This window comes from Pomacea canaliculata, linkage group LG3, assembly GCF_003073045.1.
Source record: "Pomacea canaliculata isolate SZHN2017 linkage group LG3, ASM307304v1, whole genome shotgun sequence".
NCBI lineage: Eukaryota > Metazoa > Mollusca > Gastropoda > Architaenioglossa > Ampullariidae > Pomacea > Pomacea canaliculata.
Window position 1 is genome coordinate 479,226 of NC_037592.1, and position 20,099 is coordinate 499,324.

At 49.6% G+C, this 20,099-nt stretch overlaps 1 protein-coding gene and 1 long non-coding RNA gene across 5 annotated transcripts in view; one reads left to right on the forward strand and one right to left on the reverse strand.

Annotated features, from left to right (window-relative positions):
• The first annotated feature begins 973 nt into the window (after positions 1–973).
• Positions 974–20,099, forward strand: part of LOC112558678 (ets DNA-binding protein pokkuri-like) — a 36,689-nt gene continuing 17,563 nt past the window's right edge. Inside the window, exons 1-2 of one of the 3 annotated variants that reach the window (XM_025229263.1) lie at positions 974–1,466; positions 7,976–8,036. In XM_025229263.1, coding sequence (XP_025085048.1) covers positions 7,992–8,036 — 45 coding nt within the window. In that variant the 5' untranslated portion in view covers positions 974–1,466; positions 7,976–7,991. Of the gene's footprint in view, positions 1,467–3,961; positions 5,320–7,975; positions 8,037–20,099 lie in introns of those variants that run through there. The other 2 variants (XM_025229261.1, XM_025229262.1) reach the window with 2 other exon arrangements.
• On the reverse strand, positions 3,916–7,969 carry LOC112558679. Of its 2 annotated transcripts, none has more exons than XR_003098223.1 (2): positions 6,321–7,969; positions 3,916–4,675 (listed from the first exon to the last, which is right to left on the reverse strand). It is a non-coding gene; the product is annotated as an uncharacterized LOC112558679 (long non-coding RNA). The 2 variants fall into 2 exon arrangements; XR_003098224.1 differs by having other exon boundaries at positions 6,250–7,969.

Below are 20,099 nucleotides of genomic sequence, written 5' to 3' on the forward strand. Positions count from 1 at the left end.
TTGAAATGTGTTTGTAGGTGTGTTTGTAGGTGTGCTTGTAATGTGTTTGTAGGTGTGTTTGTAGGTGTGTTTGAAATGTGTTTGTAGGTGTGTTTGTAGGTGTGCTTGTAATGTGTTTGTAGGTGTGTTTGTAGGTGTGCTTGTAATGTGTTTGTAGGTGTGTTTGTAGGTGTGATTGTAGGTGTGTTTGTAATGTGTTTGTAGGTGTGTTTGTAATGTGTTTGTAGGTGTGTTTGTAGGCGTGTTTGCGTGTGTAGTGCACCTTGTGAGTCATCAGTAGCCAGTGTTTCTCAACAACTCAAGACATGTCGACAGGGGACCTGCCAACCTACCAGCCTCGCGTTAAACCTGAACTCGGAGGGAACAGCGAAAAAAGAAAAAGCCACCTGCTGTCATCAGAAGTCAAAAGCTTTCGGGGGACGGAGGGAGGATCTGCTTGAGACCTGTGGAGGGAGGATGGAGGGTACGTCAACCCGTGGGAAGCTGACGCTCAGGACTTCCCCAAGTTTTTTCCTAAGAAAGGTCAAGGGCGCTGCTTGTACCCATTCGTCCTGCATTCTTTCCTCGTTCACTTCTCACCTGAGCACAGGTGAGGGGAAACCAGGATGACGTTGCAGCGCTAGTGCGGAAGTGCAACAAGACACGACTCTTGATCTTGACGACAGCAGGATCTGAACCCCACCCCTACCCCCCACACACACCTCCCCACCCTATCCTGACGCTGGTGCAGGTCATCGTCGTCAGCCTGCTGCAATCACTGCGCGCGACACTTACGTCACCGCCAGGAGGATACCGAGGGTTTGACAGCCCCAGTGGGGGGGGGGGGGTGAGGTGGGCGGAGGGGCGAGACAGGGGCTGCATCAGATAACAAGCGAGCCAACCACACCACGCCGACAAGGGGCAGGAGGGGCACACAGCACCTGAGCAAGGTGCGAGTTGAGCTGGTGACTGCCCCGTGAAAGACACCAACCCTCCCGCTCTTTGATGTCAGTGTGCAGCCAGCCCGCCACGCGGCCGGTCACAACACTACAGGTGCCAGGAGGAGCTTGTCCTCTCACAGCTGCCGGACTCCCAGGAGACAATGCTACTCACTACATGTGAAAGGCTACATGCTACATGCTACTGCTGCTACACAGCCTACCTGTAGCTTCAGCCCGCAGGTGACAGCGCAGGTGAGGAGTCGAGCTGCACTGCATCGAGCATCGGAGCGTGAAGACAGACAAAAGCAGGATTTGTTTCCTAGGAGAGCATCAAGGCAAGAGTTTGTACTTGCGGAACTGTGGATGTCTGTAGGAGTTGTGACTTGTGACAAGTGTCAGTCACGTGTGTTGACGTGTGACGGTGGTGACACCTAGTGGCGGAGTCCAAGCTGACCATGGAGACTTTGTAGACCCCATGTCGAGGTGACGTCAACTTGTCTCACCAGCCGGGACGACCTGTGACATGGACTAACGCCTTTGACGAAGGTAAATCTCATCTCACGTGTTTTCTGTTTTCACTTGAGTCAAGAAGTCGTGACTGTCAAGCCGCCAGGTGCCAACTGCATGCTGGGAGCTGTTTCCATCATTCTCCTCATCTCATTCATCTGTTTTCTCTTCACTCTCTCCTTCCCTCGCCCTGTCTGATGTCAGTGATACACGTGTGACTGCCATCTCGACCTTGTGATGTAATCTGCGCTTAAGATCCCCAGATCGCGTGACACTAGTCACATGCACTCCCGAGGTCATTCTTCTATACACGACCTGGTGCTTGCAGGCTGTTGTCATGACAACGTCGTCTCCAGTCCCTGCTCCAGCAGCTCCCACCCTCATTAAAGCTTCAGAAATTTCACACAGGTGGCGCTTGTTCAGCTGTGGAGGTGTTCAGGTGACAATTGACTGTTCAGGTGTCACGCAATTCCACTTTCCGCCGGTTGTTGTTGTTGTCTTTGTGACCCCGTCACCCCCCTCACCGTTACACACACAGCACAATATGGCGTCTTGACGGTGGGTAGGTTAGCTGTCATAGTGTTGTTATGTCAGTTGTACCAGGCTAGGCTGTCATAGTGTTGTTATGTTAGTTGTACCAGGCTAGGCTGTCATAGTGTTGTTATGTCAGTGTTATGTGTAGACTATGCTGTCATAGTATTGTTATGTCAGTTGTTATGTGTAGACTATGCTTCCATTATTAACCTCTCCCGTCTGTGAGTGACAGCCTCTCAGGTCGAGTTGGCTGCGGGCGGCCGTGTCGCCCTGGCTAACGTGTTACCGTCGTTGGTACTTGACAAGACTGCGTTGGTCACACGTCACCAGACATCTCATCCTGTTACGTCACAGCAGAGAGCCCTTCATCGTCTCATATCACAGCAGAGATCCGTTCATCCTGCTTACCGCCAGGGCAGCCGTCGACATGGACAGAGAGAGTTATCTCCCACACCAGACTGGAAGGTCATGGCCACGCCCCTCGCTGCACTCCACTCACTACATGACCCCACAGTTGACCTTCAGCACAGGGCTGAGGTGGGCTTGACCCCGGGTCATAGATGTGCAGCGACGACAGCACAACACCTCGCCCCCCTGACCCCGTCTGTGGCAGCGGGGGTGGAGGGGGTGGAGGTGGCCATGTTATTCCTGTCGGTGACGAGGACTTGTTTGGGGCGAAGACACGTCACTTGTTCTTTGTCCACAGCAGTTCTTTCTTCACGTGACGTGCACTCCTGTCTTCCCGTCAATAAGTATAGGACTTACTTCAGGCTCGCGCTAGTCCCGTAATGTGGGGCTGTACTACAGTCTGTTATTTACGTCCCGTAATGTGGGGCTGTACTACAGTCCGTTAGTTACGTCCCGTAATGTGGCGCTGTACTACAGTCCGTGCCTTACGTCCCATCTAATCCTTTTGCAGGAAGACTGGTAGCCGTGTACTGAGTGCAGTGGTGTGCACACCGATAGCGAGTGGGTGAGTGCTAAGTGCTGTGTGCAAAGTGCTGTGTGCTAAGTGCTGAGTGCTGAGTGCAAAGTGCTGTGTGCTAAGTGCTGAGTACTAAATGCTAAGTGCTAAGTGCTAAATGTTACATGCTAAGTGCTGAGTGCTGAGTGCTAAATGCTACATGCTAAGTGCTAAGTGCTGAGTGCTAAATGCTGAGTGCTAAGTTATGTGTGTTAAGTGCTAAGTGCTGTGTGCTGAGTGCTAAATACTAAATGCTACATGCTAAGTACTAAGTGCTAAGTGCTAAGTGCTGAGTGCTAAGTGCTGTGTGTTAAGTGCTAAGTGCTGGACACCAGGCTCAGTGTGTCCCACATCAGTGTGGTTGTCAGCCAGTTGCTGAGATTAGCTGACACTAACACTCGAGGTGTCGAGGTGAACGCCATGGCGCACACGTTTAATCGCATCCGTCGAACCGCAAATCTCACAACTTCCGGGCACCAGACAAGGGAGATAACACGGCCCCGCTTCCCTCGCGGAAGAGGTGGTGAGGCTAAACTCGATGTCAGGGCAAATGTGTCCATCGTAACAGTGGTGTGTCACGGTGTGTCACAATAGTCTCAGCTCTGTCACTGTCACAGAAGTGTCAGGGTAGGTGTTGTGTCACAGAACAATCAAGTCATCTTCATGGTAATGCATGTCACGGTGTCATAATAATGTCAGGGCTGTGTCACGGTGTCACATTGCCCCAAGTATGACACGTGTACCTGCTGACAGCACCATTGTGTGTCTGAAGTCTTTGAGTCTTAGAATACACTCACGAGGTCCTCAGAGTTCCATGGACCCACCCACGTGGCATTCGTGACATTCACATTCACAGCCTCAGAGAGTTAAATAACAAACTGCTAAAAGCTGACTGACAGTGTCACATGTAACCTGTAGTCGACATGTGACAATATGTCATGACAACTATCTAATGTGCAGACAGCAGTGGAAGAAAATGAGACTCAAAGCTCAGTTCTCTGCTTTTATTAAAGCTGGCGATTGTTTGTTGTGGGTCGTTACGATGGTGTGACACCCGCGGGTGTTGGGGCCTGACAACAGACAACCAAGCATCCTGGGGTACAGCGGGTGTTGGGGTCTGACAACAGACAGCAGACAACAGACAACCAAGAATCCTGGGGTACAGCGGGTGTTGGGGTCTGACAACAGACAGCAGACAACAGACAACCAAGAATCCTGGGGTACAGCGGGTGATGGGGTCTGACAGCAGACAACAGACAACAGACAACTAAGCATCCTGGGGTACAGCGGGTGTTGGGGTCTGACAACAGACAGCAGACAACAGACAACCAAGCATCCTGGGGTACAGCGGGTGTTGGGGTCTGACAACAGACAACAGACAACTAAGCATCCTGGGGTACACTGGTGAGCATCTGGCAGTGACCTTGTGACCTGCCCTCGCCAAGTGTCCAGGGCTCCAGGGGCTGAGTGTGTTGCCTGCTGCATGGTTGTTCCTGCCCAACAGATTTGGTGGAGGATGAACTTGTTTCTCAAAATCACGTGATGCGCTGTATTGTCATTGCAGACGACAGGCAGCAACGTTGGCCGCACGCCTGACCTGCGTTGTCCCGCCGTCAGATCCTGTAGCGAGGATGAGGCTGTGGACTTCCGGAAGGGAAGCAGATGCTTGAGTGACACTGGTCTCACATCGGCGTGGGTCACGTCTGCTTCAGCGCCAATTCAAACGGCCTGCAGCAGTCCTGAGGAAATTCTGCAGCAGAAGTTGTACATGCAGAGATGTGTAGTTATTGTTTCTGTAGCTGAAGTAGTCAAAGTTGTCACTATGAATACAAGTCGGACGAAGATCGAGGTGAGAACTGTACATAGTCAGGGACAACTGTGAACACTGGACAGTCGGGGACAAGCCCTCCCCACCCTTCCCACCCACACAGCGCGTTGTCAAGGTTACATAAGACATAGTAACGCCAGTCACAACAACATCAGACTCATTAGGTCGACGAGGGCGTCAAGTGTACAATGAACACTGCTCACTCTTCCCGCTGCCTGCCTGTGACTCTGCGAGCACTCGACTGACAGGCACCGCCTCTGTTACCATGGAGATTGTTGTTTGTGTCGGAGAGACAAGCTTGTGAGATGGTAGGTGGCACTAGAGCAGGGCCTGCCGTGTGACAGGAGCTGATGTCCACAGAAGTGCAGCTGCATGGTGACGAGGTGCAGCGAGGGAGAAGCTCGTCGTCACACTGTGACTTGTACCTTGTGTTGACGGCGGGACGGACGGACGGACGTACTGCAGCCTCGCATCGTGTGGTCGTCAGGCAGCCATGCCAGCACCTGGTGCACTGTGATGTCCACGCTCTGGTCAACGGACGTCGTCAAGATGGAGGCCGACATGATGTGAGTTGACTCGCGGCCTGCGTTTCTTACTTTCAGTGACCAACAGCTTCCCTGTGGCACTCAGTCCTCCCCCACCCCGACAAGCGTCATGGCGGCTGTGGTGGCGCTCTCTTCCTTGTTTCATTTTCTGTAGCACGCACCGTGGCACTGGCTCAGGAGCTCAGGCCCTGTGTTCACTGGACGCCAGCTGCTTTTCGTTGACGTGTCAGCTGCAAGTGAACACCCAGCTCATTTCTTTCCGCTTCCTTGCTGTGCCAGTTGCGTGGCTTGTCTTTGGTTATCGCGCATCTTTCATCTGACATCTGACATCTCTCTTTTCCCACCGTTTTCATCGTGTTTCTGTTTTGTCGTTATCCTCCCTAATCCTCCATGTACAGGAGAGTTATCTCCACTTGGTACAAACCTGTCACTTGAGGAACTGCTGCTCTCGCGAAAAAACATCAGTTCTCTTCCTTGCTTCATCTCTTTTACTCATTCACTCATCCATTCACTCACCTACTCACTCATCCACCCACTCATCCACTCACCCACTCACTCGTCCCCTCACTCCTTCACCCACTCACTAACCCCCCCGCTCGTCCATTCACTCACCCATTCATCCACTCACTCATCCACTCACTCACCCACTCATCCATTCACTCACCCACTCACTCATCCACTCACTCATCACCCATTCACTCACTCACCCGCCCACTCACTAACTCACCCACTAGTCCATTCATTCACCCACTCAATCACTCACTCACTCATCCACTCACTCACTAACTCACTCACTCACCCACTCATCCACTCACTAACTCACTCACTCACCCACTCACTCATCCACTCATCCACTCACTCACTAACTCACTCACTCATCCACTCATCCACTCACTAACTCACTCACTCACCCACTCACTCATCCACTCATCCACTCACACACCCACTCACCCACAGAAAGTCTTGCCTGACCTGGCAGCCGAGAAAAGCGTCTTTTCCCCAAACGAGTGAAAGTGACTCACACAGCAGCGGGCAACGGACGCTGAAGTCAGATGAAGCTGAACGGCATCTTTACAAATCCTCGTGGCCCAATGTTGCTGACGTCGTGGCCCAATGTTGCTGACGTCGTGGCCTAATGTTGCTGACGTCGTGGCCGAGTGTTGTTGACGTCGTGGCCCAGTGTTGTTGACGTCGTGGCCCAATGTTGCTGACCTCGTGGCCCAATGTTGCTGACGTCGTGGCCCAGTGTTGTTGACGTCGTGGCCCAGTGTTGTTGACGTCGTGGCCCAGTGTTGTTGACGTCGTGGCCCAGTGTTGTTGACGTCGTGGCCCAGTGTTGCTGACGTCGTGGCCCAATGTTGCTGACCTCGTGGCCTAATGTTGCTGACGTCGTGGCCTAATGTTGCTGACGTCGTGGCCCAGTGTTGTTGACGTCGTGGCCTAGTGTTGTTGACGTCGTGGCCTAGTGTTGCTGACGTCGTGGCTCACACCGTTTGGATGAGCGGTGCTGTTGGTGAGGCCCAGTGCAGGTGGAGGGTTGAGAGGGTATGAGGCTGCCCACTCTCTGCTTCATGTCATGTCCCAGGCCTGTTGTCATGCCAACCACTCAATGACGATGGACGTCTTCCAGACTTTTGACGTCAGGGCTGTACAGATTGTCTAGCATTCGTGTCACAGCTGTCTAGCATGCGTGTCACAGCTGACGGGATCTGTGCTACATGATTACACAAAATGAGGCAAAAGGCTGAGCGTCGATATTTAGCAGCGATACCGGCAATAGCGGTAGTCTGTGTATAACCTGTGTCAGTGACAGCACGTGTATAACCTGTGTCAGTGACAGCACGTGTATAGCCTGTGTCAGTGACAGCACGTGTATAACCTGTGTCAGTGACAGCACGTGTATAACCTGTGTCAGTGACAGCACGTGTATAACCTGTGTCAGTGACAGCACGTGTATAACCTGTGTCAGTGACAGCACGTGTATAACCTGTGTCAGTGACAGCACGTGTATAACCTGTGTCACTGACAGCACGTGTATAACCTGTGTCAGTGACAGCACGTGTATAACCTGTGTCAGTGACAGCACGTGTATAACCTGTGTCACTGACAGCACGTGTATAACCTGTGTCAGCGATGTTGTGGGACTTGCGACTGATTGTTACAGGAATGTTACTGAGCGTTACAATAGTCAGGGTGAGTGTTACAGCAGTCGTAACGATCATGACAGTCATCGTGACGAGTGTCATGCCATAGTTGTCTGTCGTCGTAGTACCAGAGTTGTAAGTGGTTCATTGTATTTAGTGGCTATAAGGGCAGAGAGGTGTAAGTGGTCCGCTGTGTCTAGAGCTGAGCATGCAGCTTTCATCTTGCCGCCCGTTACCCTCCACCTACAAGACAATTACCTCCCCTGAATACGCATCGCGGCTCTGTGGCTGCCGCACGGCTCAAGACCGACACATTCCGCCTACCCTACTATAGCAAGTGCTACGTCACGACCCTAGCAAGTGCTACGTCACGACCACGGCAAGCCCTACGTCACTACAATACGATTGCTGTTCCTCATTAGAAGACGTATTGTCTGTTGTTTGACGTCATCAACTTGTGTGTCTGGCTGTTGTTTAATGTCATCAACATTTCTGTCTTTTTGACGTCATCAACGTGCCTCTGTCCGTTGCAGGCAATTCTACAGACGAATGCCAGAGCTGCTTGACATGTCGACTGCCGCGCTCATCTCAACGGTGAGTAAACTGCTGCACCAGCGACACCTTGTCCTCTGGTCCTTCCTGCGCTCTCTCCTCTCCTCCTCCTCTTCCTCTCACAACTCCTCCTCTCACAACTCCTCCTCCTCCTCTACCTGTGCTGACTGCTGACGTGCACAGAGAACGTGTGCTTAGTGACACGTGTTCACAGTGAGTGTCATGGTTACAGTATTGTGAGTACTGCTGTTACTTGCAGGGATTGGTCCGTAGGCAAGTGATACAGTGCACCACTCACATGTGATCATAGTGAATGTGAGATATATATAGACTTTGTGTTCATTGAGTGAGTGGTGTTCATAGTCGTACACAGACTGTGTTAACTGTGAGTGGTGTTCATAGTCGTACACAGTGTTAACTGTGAGTGGTGTTCATAGTCATGTGTGTTCAGTGAGTGGTGTCATAGTCATGTTAATGTGAGTGGTGTTCACAGACTGTGTTAACTGTGAGTGGTGTTCATAGTCATACACAGTGTTAACTGTGAGTGGTGTTCATAGTCATACACAGTGTTAACTGTGAGTGGTGTTCATAGTCGTACACAGACTGTGTTAACTGTGAGTGGTGTTGATAGTCGTACACAGTGTTAACTGTGAGTGGTGTTCATAGTCGTACACACACTGTGTTAACTGTGAGTGGTGTTCATAGTCATACACACACTGTGTTAACTGTGAGTGGTGTTCATAGTCGTACACAGACTGTGTTAACTGTGAGTGGTGTTCATAGTCATGGCGATATACTGACTGTTAATTGAGTGAGCGGTGCTCATACTCAATGTGAAATACAGTGTTTGTCAGTGATAACTTTGAGAGGTGTTTTCACTGTGTGATGTGAAGTGTGTCATCACCGCAGCACAGTTTAGCAAAGACACTTCCTTTCCAAGTAATCTCTGTCTCTCTCTCTCTCAGCATTGTTCTTAATGAACTCTGTCTCCAAGAAAGAATTTCAAGTTTCCCTTCTGAAAGTTTACTTTCAGGAAATACACAACTCTCACTTCCGGGTAGGATGAAAATAGCTTTGTGTACACGCCTAGTATTGTGTGTAGGTTGTGTACACACCTAGTATTGTGTGTAGGCTGTGTACACACCTAGTATTGTGTGTAGGCTGTGTACACACCTAGTATTGTGTGTAGGCTGTGTACACGCCTAGTATTGTGTGTAGGGTGTGTACACACCTAGTATTGTGTGTAGGCTGTGTACACACACCAGTGCTATGTATATGCTGTGTACACACCTAGTATTGTGTGTAGGCTGTGTACACACCCCAGTGCTATGTATAGGCTGTGTACACACCTAGTATTATGTGTAGATTGTGTACACAACTAGTATTGTGTGTAGGCTGTGTATATGTATATGCTAGAATTATGTGTACGGTGTGTGTAGTTTGTTTTTCCATGACAATGTGAACGCCAGAAAAGCCGTTAAGCTGAGTTCACTCATGGGGAGGGGAGATAATGCTGACATCACGCCATTCACAGGATAAAGATGCTGACTGCCTACTGTACGGGTGGATAACCCCGGTTGGCCACGTGTGGTACAAGAGGAGGTTAGAGGTCATCTCACTGAGCAGGACTTCAGGGATGATCTCCCCAACAGCTTGCAGCGCCGTCTGGTGCTCACTGGCGGGTCACGTGTTGACCTTGTCCATACTCCCATACAATGCCCATCCACTTCAAGAGCTTTTTGTGCGTCACGTGATGCGAAATTTCCTCAATCACATTTCGAAACCCGGATGACAGCGTTGCGTGAAGTGCGCGCGCCGTGGGCCCCGTCTGCAGACGCTCTGTGAATGTAGCTCTGTGGCCCCCCTTGTGCCAAGGAAGGCGCGTGCAGTTTGGCTAACGAGGAACCAAGGAAAACCTTGTCTCTGGTTCCTTGTGACGTGCAGCAGCAGCACAGCGCCGCCTGGTGGTGACGCAGGCCACACGCACGCCGCTCCTCTCCGCCTAAAGGTAAATACGACGACGATGGTTGTAAGTACCCGAGTACACTGCACCTAGCAGCTTCCCCACCCCACCCGACTAACAATGGCAGGGCGCACGTGAGTAAACGTCTCAGTTTTCTTTCGCAAATTTGCGTTCAGCCAACGGCAGCAACGACATTCACGTCAGCCCTGTAAACAGGCCGTTACGTAGTGTGACAGTCACAGGGTGGACATTGCTACTGTCAGTCTCCTACATTTCACATGGCATAGGCTGACCCGTTGACAGTTGGTGTCATGCTGGTGTGAGGGGTGTGATTACACTTGGTTACTTGATGTATTGGTGTGATGTAGTGTGATGTGGTGTGATTACACTTGGTTACTTGATGTAGGGGTGTGATGTAGTGTGATGTGGTGTGATGTGGTGTGAGGGATTACAGTGTAATTACACTTGGTTACCTGATGTAATGGTGTGGTGTAGTGTGATGTGGTGTGATTACACTTGGTTACTTGATGTAGGGGTGTGATGTGGTGATGTAGTGTGATGTGGTGTGAGGGGTGTGAATTACACTTGGTTACCTGATGTAGTGGTGTGGTGTAGTGTGGTGTAGTGTGATGTGTAGGTGCTGTGGTGCTGGCACCACTCATACCCTGTTGTATCGCCGATGTGACGTGTTGGTAGTGCACTGACAAAGCTGACGTAACATGTTCATCACCGACACGCCGCACGACGACTACTCACGTGTACTACTCCACCAGTAGCACCGGCTACACGGCAGTTTTGTGTATGAAGTAGTTAAGTAGTGTTCACAGCATGTTCACAGTCGTCAGACACAATGGTGGTCGTGTTCACATCATCTCTTTCTCCTCCATGTCTTAGTGTCTTCCCGTCTTTACTACGTTTGCTCATTACACGCATTATCAGCAGCTCGCTGCCTCCTTCACAGTTCACACACACACAGACTGGCGGACAACAGGCAACGTTGAGGGCATGCGGTAAAGTACACACACACACGCAGAGAAAACACACACACACACACGCAGAGAAAACACACACGCAGAGAAAAACACACACACACACAGGCAGAGAAAAAACTCGTGTACAACAGGCAACGTTGAGGGCATGCGGTAAAGTACACACACACACGCAGAGAACACACACACACACACGAGAGCGGCCTTGACTGTAGCAGTGCTACACACTTGCACGTGTAGTCTAAGTGTAGCCGCTACACCAGGCTAGCAGTTCTCTCATGCTGATGCTCTCACCACCCAGCCCCGCCCCCACCCGGAAGTGCATCATGGCCACAACAGGATCGTTCGCACACTTTCGCACACTTACTGTCAGGGTGGACCTCTGTGGGTGAGCTTGTCGCCTGTCAGTGAGGGAACTTGTTGCTGTCAGCCAGCTGTGGGACTTTGTTGCTGTCAGCCAGCTGTGGGAACTTGTTGCTGTCAGCCAGCTGTGGGAACTTTGTTGCTGTCAGCCAGCTGTGGGAACTTGTTGCTGTCAGCCAGCTGTGGGACTTTGTTGCTATCAGCCAGCTGTGGGATGTTGCAGCCAGCTGTGGGAACTTGTTGCTTTCAGCCAGCTGTGGGAACTTTGTTGCTGTCAGCCAGCTGTGGGAACTTGTTGAAGAGCCTTGCATCATTGTACCACGGACGTGTAGAGGTGGACTGCTGTCTGTCTGCCGAGACCAACGCTTAGCCTCTTGCCAAGTTCTCCACGGCTAGTCTCGGCGAGCCTAAACAATGAATGTGACTAAACCGGAAGCTTTGTAGTCTCATGCCTCGCTTTAGCAGTTAACTGGAAAAAATCGTCTGCCAGCAGTGGAGGGATGTTAGTTGGTGATTGTGTGAATTCACTGCCACATTCACAACAGCCTGACTCTTTATCTGTGACATATTGATGCCTGTGACGTATGCTTGGTGCACGGCAGTATGCTACGTCTTGCGACTGTCCACGTGCTGGTGTCCATCATAGGGATGTCATTAGCACTGTCACATCCGCAATCATTGGTCACGTGTCTGCCAAAGGCCAATGAGTGCCAATGAGCAGCGAAGAAAGCATGAGTACATGCACGTGGGTGTGTGTGTGGAGTGTGTGTGTGGGTGTGTGTGGAGTGTGTGTGGATGTGTGTGTGTGTGAGTGGTGTGTGTGTGTGTGTGTGTGGAGTGTGTGTGTGTGTGTGTGTGTGGTGGTGGTGTGTGTGTGTGTGTGTGTGGTGTGTGAGTGTGTGTGTGTGTGTGTGTGTGTGTGTGTGTGTGTGTGTGTGTGTGTGTGTGTGTGTGGATGTGTGTGAGTGTGTGTGGAGTGAGTGTGTGATGTGTGTGTGGAGTGTGTGTGTGTGGATGTGTGTGTGGAGTGTGTGTGTGTGTGTGTGTGTGTGTGTGGTGTGTGTGAGTGTGTGTGTGTGTGTGGATGTGTGTGTGTGTGGAGTGTGTGTGTGGATGTGTGTGTGTGTGTGTGTGTGGAGTGTGTGTGAGTGTGTGTGGGCTGTATGGATGTGTGTGGGGTGCAGATCACAGATGACATCGCCGGTCTGTTGCACCCTCGTGTCGCGCTGCGTCCGCCTCACCGCGCGGCAGCCTGACGCGGCACAGTCGCGAGTCCTTAGCATAGGAGTGTGTAGGGGGCAGTGGGGGGAGGGTGTTGGTTGGATGATTAGAGAAAATAGCTGAGAGCTGAGTGGCATGCTTGCTAGACGACCCACTCAGCTGTTGTTTCCAGTCGGGTGCAGCGTTGCAGCCAGCTGCTGTAGATGGTGTCTTGAGGACAAGGGTGCTGGCTCTTGCCTCGGGTGGATTCTGTGGCAGTCAACCGTCGATCGCCACCCGGTCCTGACCCTGATAAAAGAGAAGAGGAAGGTGGTTGGTGGGGGTGCTGAGAGAGGGGGGAGTGGACACTGGGTGCAAGAGGCGTATCCCACTGGCCCACTTTCTACACCGTCAGGCTGTAGACTCACCCAACGATGTTTGATTTTCATTTTCAGTTTTCTTTTTCGTTGAGGTTGGGTGGAGGAGGGAAAGACCTTTCTTTCGCTTTAGACAAATGGCGGCATGGTGACGTTTCACATGTATGGGAGTATGGGTTAGGAGTGGTAGGCTAGCTTGTGTGACATCACAAACAAAATATTCAGAAATGTCTGCGAAAAAATCATGAAGGTCGGAATGGAGACAACAAACCTTTTTGTCACGTGTGTCAGACACTTTGCTTCGCTCTGTACATCAGACTCTTTGCTATGTCAGACACGTTTGCTTAGGTGCTGTGTCAGACACTTACTGTGATGCTGTGTCAGACACTATTATGCTGTGTCAGACTCTTACTATGATGCTGTGTCAGACACTATGATGATGTGTCAGACACTTACTGTGATGCTGTGTCAGACACTATTATGCTGTGTCAGACTCTTACTATGATGCTGTGTCAGACACTATTATGCTGTGTCAGACACTATGATGATGTGTCAGACACTGTGATGCTGTCAGACATTTACTGTGATGTTTTGTCAGACACTATGATGATGTGTCAGACTCTTACTGTGATGCTGTGTCAGACACTATGATGCTGTGTCAGACACTATGATGCTGTGTCAGACACTTACTATGATGCTGTGTCAGACACTATGATGCTGTGTCAGACACTTACTGTGATGCTGTGTCAGACACTTACTGTGATGCTGTCAGACACTTTGCACCACATCGCTACACTGTGACGTCACTTGTCGAGACTCGTTACCTTTGATGTCGGCAGTTTGTCGGAATGGGACAGATAAATATATAAATATTGTCAGACATCTCAGACAAAGCTGGAACCCTAAAGCTGTTGATGTAAAGTAACAGTATAGTAGTCTATTATTTAGCCTGACAGCATATTTGATCAATGTCTTTACAAAATTCACCTGATCCCAGCTCTACTGTTGCCACGCCTACCACCACCACCACCACGCCCACCACCACGACCACCCCACCACCACAACCACCACCACTAATTATTATTAGTAGTAATTAAATAATATAGAGTGAGTCGCCCCGCGCAAGTCTCGGCTCAGGGTTGTGTCGCGCTCGAAGGGCATCACTTGAGGATTTATCTCCCGCCGGATGTCGAAATCTCTCTGTGCGCACTTCACACTCCTAGAAAGATGACAGGAAATGACGTAGAGAGATATCCGGGGCTTGGGCTGGCTCGATAGCGCCATGTCTGCTGGCTAAAGCTTCCTACATGCGGATTTTGCAGCCACACACTATACACTAATACACTAACTTCTCTACACTAACTTCTCTACACTAACACACTATCTTCTACACACTATCTTCTCTAAACTAACACAATATCATCTCTACACAAACACACTATCCTCTGTACACTAACACACTATCTTCTACACACTAACTTCTCTACACTAACACACTATCTTCTCTAAACTAACACACTATCTTCTCTACGCTAAAACAATATCATCTCTACACTAACTTCTCTACACTAACACACTATCCTCTGTACACTAACACACTATCTTCTCTACACTAACACTGTACACTAACACACTATCTTCTCTACACTAACACTGTACACTAACACACTATCTTCTCTACACTAACACTGTACACTAACACACTATCTTCTCTACACTAACACTGTACACTAACGCACTATCTTCTCTACACTAACACTCTGTACACTAACAGACTATCTTCTCTACACTAACACACTATCTTCTACACACTATCTTCTCTAAACTAACACACTATCTTCTCTACGCTAAAACAATATCATCTCTACACTAACACACTATCCTCTGTACACTAACACACTATCTTCTCTACACTAACAAACCATCTTTTCTGTCTTGCCCACTCACCTAGCAGACTGTCGTGTGTCTCCGTTGTGATCTTGCCATGTGTCAACAGATATTTTACAGGTGTTTACAAATGACACTAAAGCTTGTCGAACATCATGTTTGTGCTTGCCTGTGTCAACAACTCAACACCTAGTGACAGACGAGTGAACTAAAGAATGAGAAGTTGACAGTGTTGACTACAGAGCACATGGCCTCCGTTATTTACAGTTCACACCTGTGAACACCTAGCTCCCTCTGTTGACAACGTTTACTACACAGTCCACAGGCCTGACTGTTTATAGGGCTCTCCGTCTGCACAGAGTTTATTTCACATTTATTTTCACATGTGGGAAAACTAATTTATTTTACTCCCGTTTGACATGTTTGGCACTGTCGGCGTGTCAGAGAGTGTCAGTACTGACTGACACAAAGCCTGGACTGACTTGACAGTGACGTGCTTTATACACCAACACCTAACTCTCCCCCTCACCTGCCAGTAGTAAGTCTGATGGTCAGGCCAGGTGTGGCGAACGTGACCTATCATGTGACAATATAATTTGACCCATAATGTAACCACGTAATGTGACCCGTAATGTGACCCATAATGTAACCACGTAATGTGACCCGTAATGTGACCCATCATGTGACCCATAATGTAACCACGTAAAGTGACCCCATAATGTGACCCCATCATGTGACCCGTAATGTGACCCCATCACGTGACCTCATAATGCGACCCATAAGGTGACAGTACAACACTATGTTGTTTGAACTGTGACTGGCCTCGGTGTAGAGACTGCTACAGCCTGCCGACGACAGTGCAGTGTAGTGGGGCAAATCACTGGTGGGCTTCACACGACTGTGGCACCGTCGTCAAGACATCAGCAGACGTCTCATGCGTCTGACGCAACAGACTCCCAACTGACACCCTGCGAGTGATGCACAAAACAAACAACACGCACATCTCTTGGCTATCCTTGCAAATCTCAAAAACCACAAGTTTTTGGAAGCTATCTGTGGCTAACATGACCATAGCTATTGTGTGGCAAACATAGCCATAGCTATTGTGTGGCTAACATAGCCATAGCTATTGTGTGGCAAACATAGCCATAGCTATTGTGTGGCTAACATGACCATAGCTATTGTGTGGCAAACATAGCCATAGCTATTGTGTGGCTAACATGACCATAGCTATTGTGTGGCAAACATAGCCATAGCTATTGTGTGGCTAACATGGCCATAGCTATTGTGTGGCTAACATAGCCATAGCTATTGTGTGGCTAACATGGCCATAGCTATTGTGTGGCTAACATAGCCATAGCTATTGTCACAACAATCTACACCACTGTTCTCGTTGATTCGTGCTACAAACACACAAAGGGTTTCCCTCTAGAGAAGACGATGCGATGTGCAGGTGCGTGGCCGATGATGGCTTGTGTGATCATCGAAAGAGGAAAGGAAGTGGGTGCTGGTGGTGATGGTGCTGGTGGTGGGGTGGCCTAGTCATCAGAGTGACGGCGTCCCAAAACTTTTCGCTTCGCCACTTATGTGTGACACACTGTACTTGAGTCGGTTAAGCCAGCTGTGAAATAAGTACCCGACTGTATTGAGAGAAAGGGGTGGAGGGGGAGATAAGGTGTGAATGTTGGTATTGTCGCCTGTGATGACGTGCTGATCTGACGGTTTGTAGTCTCCAGCGTGTAGGTAGTGTAGTAACAAGTAACATCAGCTGTAGTTACTATATGTAGAAGAAGAAGTAACATCAGCTGTAATACATGTAACTACAGGTAGAAGAAGAAGTAACATCAGCTGTAGGTACTACATGTAGAAGTAGAAGTAACATCAGCTGTAATAATGTAACACAAGTAACATCAGCTGTAGGTACTACATGTAGAAGTAGAAGTAACATCAGCTGTAATAATGTAACACAAGTAACATCAGCTGTAGGTACTACATGTAGAAGAAGAAGTAACATCAGCTGTAGGTACTACAGGTAGAAGAAGAAGTAACATCAGCTGTCGTGTGGTTGATCTACCTTCACATACACACAGACCTTGCCTCACTTCACAGGTAGCAAACACTCACACACCTAGCGTTACCTGTAACCTCACTCACCTGTGAAGTGACACTAACCTACTAGCCTTTGTGATTGGAGAGCGACTCGTACCTCTACCTTTAACCTTTAACCCTAAAGTAGATTCCGCTGTATACAAGACGGCAACACACCTGATGTTTTTTCGCAGGCATTCACATTCACATTCACACATTCACACTGCACTCCTACACTAGTGGGCATTGAGGTGTAGACGTGTAGACATGTAGACTCGTATCCAGCCCTACTTTTCTTTTCTCGGAAACTCGTCTCACCTGCGGAATTCGTCTTGACACCACAACTTCCTCGTCAGCCGTCGTCACAGGTGGAAGGGGGAAAGGCAGGGGATTCCCCACGACACCTGGGCCGCCTCACCGTTGGTCCGCCTGCTGACGGCAGCCATGGTGGGCGCCCCTTGACTCCCCCTCCACACAATGTCCCCCTCGGTGGCCTTGAAGCCTTTCTTTCCGCCGCGACTGTGAGTCCGTGACTGTTGTGAGCTTGGTAAGACAAGCACAGGACTACACAGCTGTTCACTCTGTTCACTTCACATTAGACAGGTGTGTGGACAGGTAGACACAGTCACACCTCTAGTGTGCAGCCGCTAGTCTCGGTGTGCTTGGGACTGTCTGATGTATAGTGAACACATCCCGACATACAGACTTTACTTATATTGTTCATCATTGTGACATCACGATGCTTAGTTTCTATGTTCAGTGTGTGTGACATGTACTGACGACGATGATGATGATGATGATGTTAGTGCAACTGGCAGACCATGATTGCAAGTCCATACACCGCACTCGCCGCCTGAAGGAGGAGGTGGAGTGGGGGTGGAGTTCATCCCCTTGTCGTGACCCGTCTGATAAACATATTTTTCCTTATTCCTCGTCACGTGATGTAAACGGCCTTTAGTTTGCGGCCATGTAACCCTGCGGACGTAGTTGTAACACTGGGACGTAGTTGTAACCCTGCGGACGTAGTTGTAACACTGGGGACGTAGTTGTAACACTGCGGACGTAGTTGTAACCCTGGGGACGTAGTTGTAACCCTGCGGACGTAGTTGTAACACTGGGGACGTAGTTGAGGCCTGTGGAGCAGCTTTACTGTCCGGGTACATTATCGGGTCCATTGACTCACCAGGCGGGTGGCGGGTTGTTACACTGGGTGACGTTCTCGTCCAGTGTGTTGACATATTTATCTCCCTTGCTCAACAGTACCAAGCAGCTGTGTGGTTTGTTTGTGCAACTCCCTGTTGCAATCATCAGAATTATCCTCCCACGTAAACAGAAGCAAGCACATTGTGTGACCTGTCAACATGACAACACGATGACCTCCTGGCGTGTGGCTGACCGTTAGTGCCTTGACGTCACCAGGAGGAGACGGGAAGTAGGAGCACAGTTCCACCTATGGACATGTCGGAAGGGAGGGGTCAGTGAGGAAAAGCAAGGACCGCCACGATGGAAAGCAGACAGACAGACAGACAGCTGTGCTGCTGTGCTTGTGCTACCACTGTTACCATTGTTACTACAGCTGTCCTTGTCATGCAGTTACCACTGTTACTACAGCTGTCCTTGTCATGCAGTTACCACTGTTACTACAGCTGTCCTTGTCATACAGTTACCATGGTTACTACAGCTGTCCTTGTCATATAGTTACCACTGTTACTACAGCTGTCCTTGTCATACAGTTACCACTGTTACTACAGCTGTCCTTGTCATACAGTTACCATGGTTACTACAGCTGTCTTTGTCATCACCTAACCACCATCGTGACACCACTGTCGTCCTCATACAGTTATTACCGTGTTACAGTGTTACAGTGTATTGTGTCGTGTTTACTATCGCGGTGACTGGTGTCGTAGTTATTGTGGTAATGTTTCATATTGTCTCAGTCATTGTAACTCGCTGTCACTGTCACTGTCACTGTCGCTGTCACTGTCACTGTCGCTGTCGCTGTCACTGTCGCTCTTTCTCTGACATTTTGTTGCGCAACTTTCCTCGCAAAGTTTGTTTTCACTCTGTAGAAGTTATTTTTATCTTCAGGCACCTTGTGACGTTTTGCGCCGTTAGTTGTTGTGTTTACCTCGCCTGACACTCTTGTCGCTGTCGCTTGTCGCTGTGCTGTGGTCCTGGTTCCTGCAGTTCTTATCAGTTCTCATCGAATGCCTGGGAATCAATCACACTGAAGTAGGACTGGCATAAAGCCCCTGTCAACCCCTCCAACGCTCAAAACACTTTTACTTTCACCTTAGTTGTCTGCCCTTGACACGTCTCCTCCATCCCTCGAGGCTGGGTGTCTAACCGGGGTGGGGACACCACTTGCTGACTGCAGTTAAGTGGGGACACAAACCATCCCTCTCTCCTTCCCTTCCCTCTTGTATGTATGACTGCCTGCCGCTCTGTCTGTCTGTCTGTCTGTCTGTCTGTCTGTCTGTCTGTCTGTCTGTCTGTCTGTCTGTCTGTCTGTCTGTCTGACAGAATAAATCATACAGATTAATGAGCTATTAATAAACCTCCTTAATTAGGAGTTTTTGAAATTCATCAAAGCCAGATGATCGCTGAGAATGGTTTCAGTTGCAAACTCGACCAGTGTGCCTTCATTCCACTACCCACAATTCCAGACACCTCTAGAATCAAGTTTATTTGTTTCAATGTTGAAAATAAAGATTAAACCCGCTTGTTAGTGCTTTTCTGTGTGCCGTTTCCCTCAGTCAAGCTGACTTCTCACGTTGTTGGTCTTGACTGGAGACTGACAGGGGAGCTAACTGTGCAGGTAGGACAGGTGTGTAGACAGGTATCGCGGTAAGCACGCTCTCTGTAGATACACTTCATGCAGTGTAGACACGTGATTTCTACAAACAGTCGGCAACAAAGAAATCTTGTTGTTATAAACACGTGAGCAAAGTTGCCAATGAGGCTCAGTGGACTGGCGCGCGCTGCTGGTAAACAAAGACAACAATCTGTGGAGGGAGGGAGGTCAGGCCATTTCAACCTGTCACCTGACTCAACCCACTCAGCCATGACCAGCTTATCCTCCCACGTAAGACCGCATCGTCCCAACAGCAAAGGTGGGGTAGACTCCGTGGGTACCCGAGCAGCGACACGTGCTGCGGCCAACGGACCGCGTGCAGACACCGGAAGTACCAGCCTCCTCACTAAAGAACAAATGGCGGAAACGGCCTTAGACAACAAT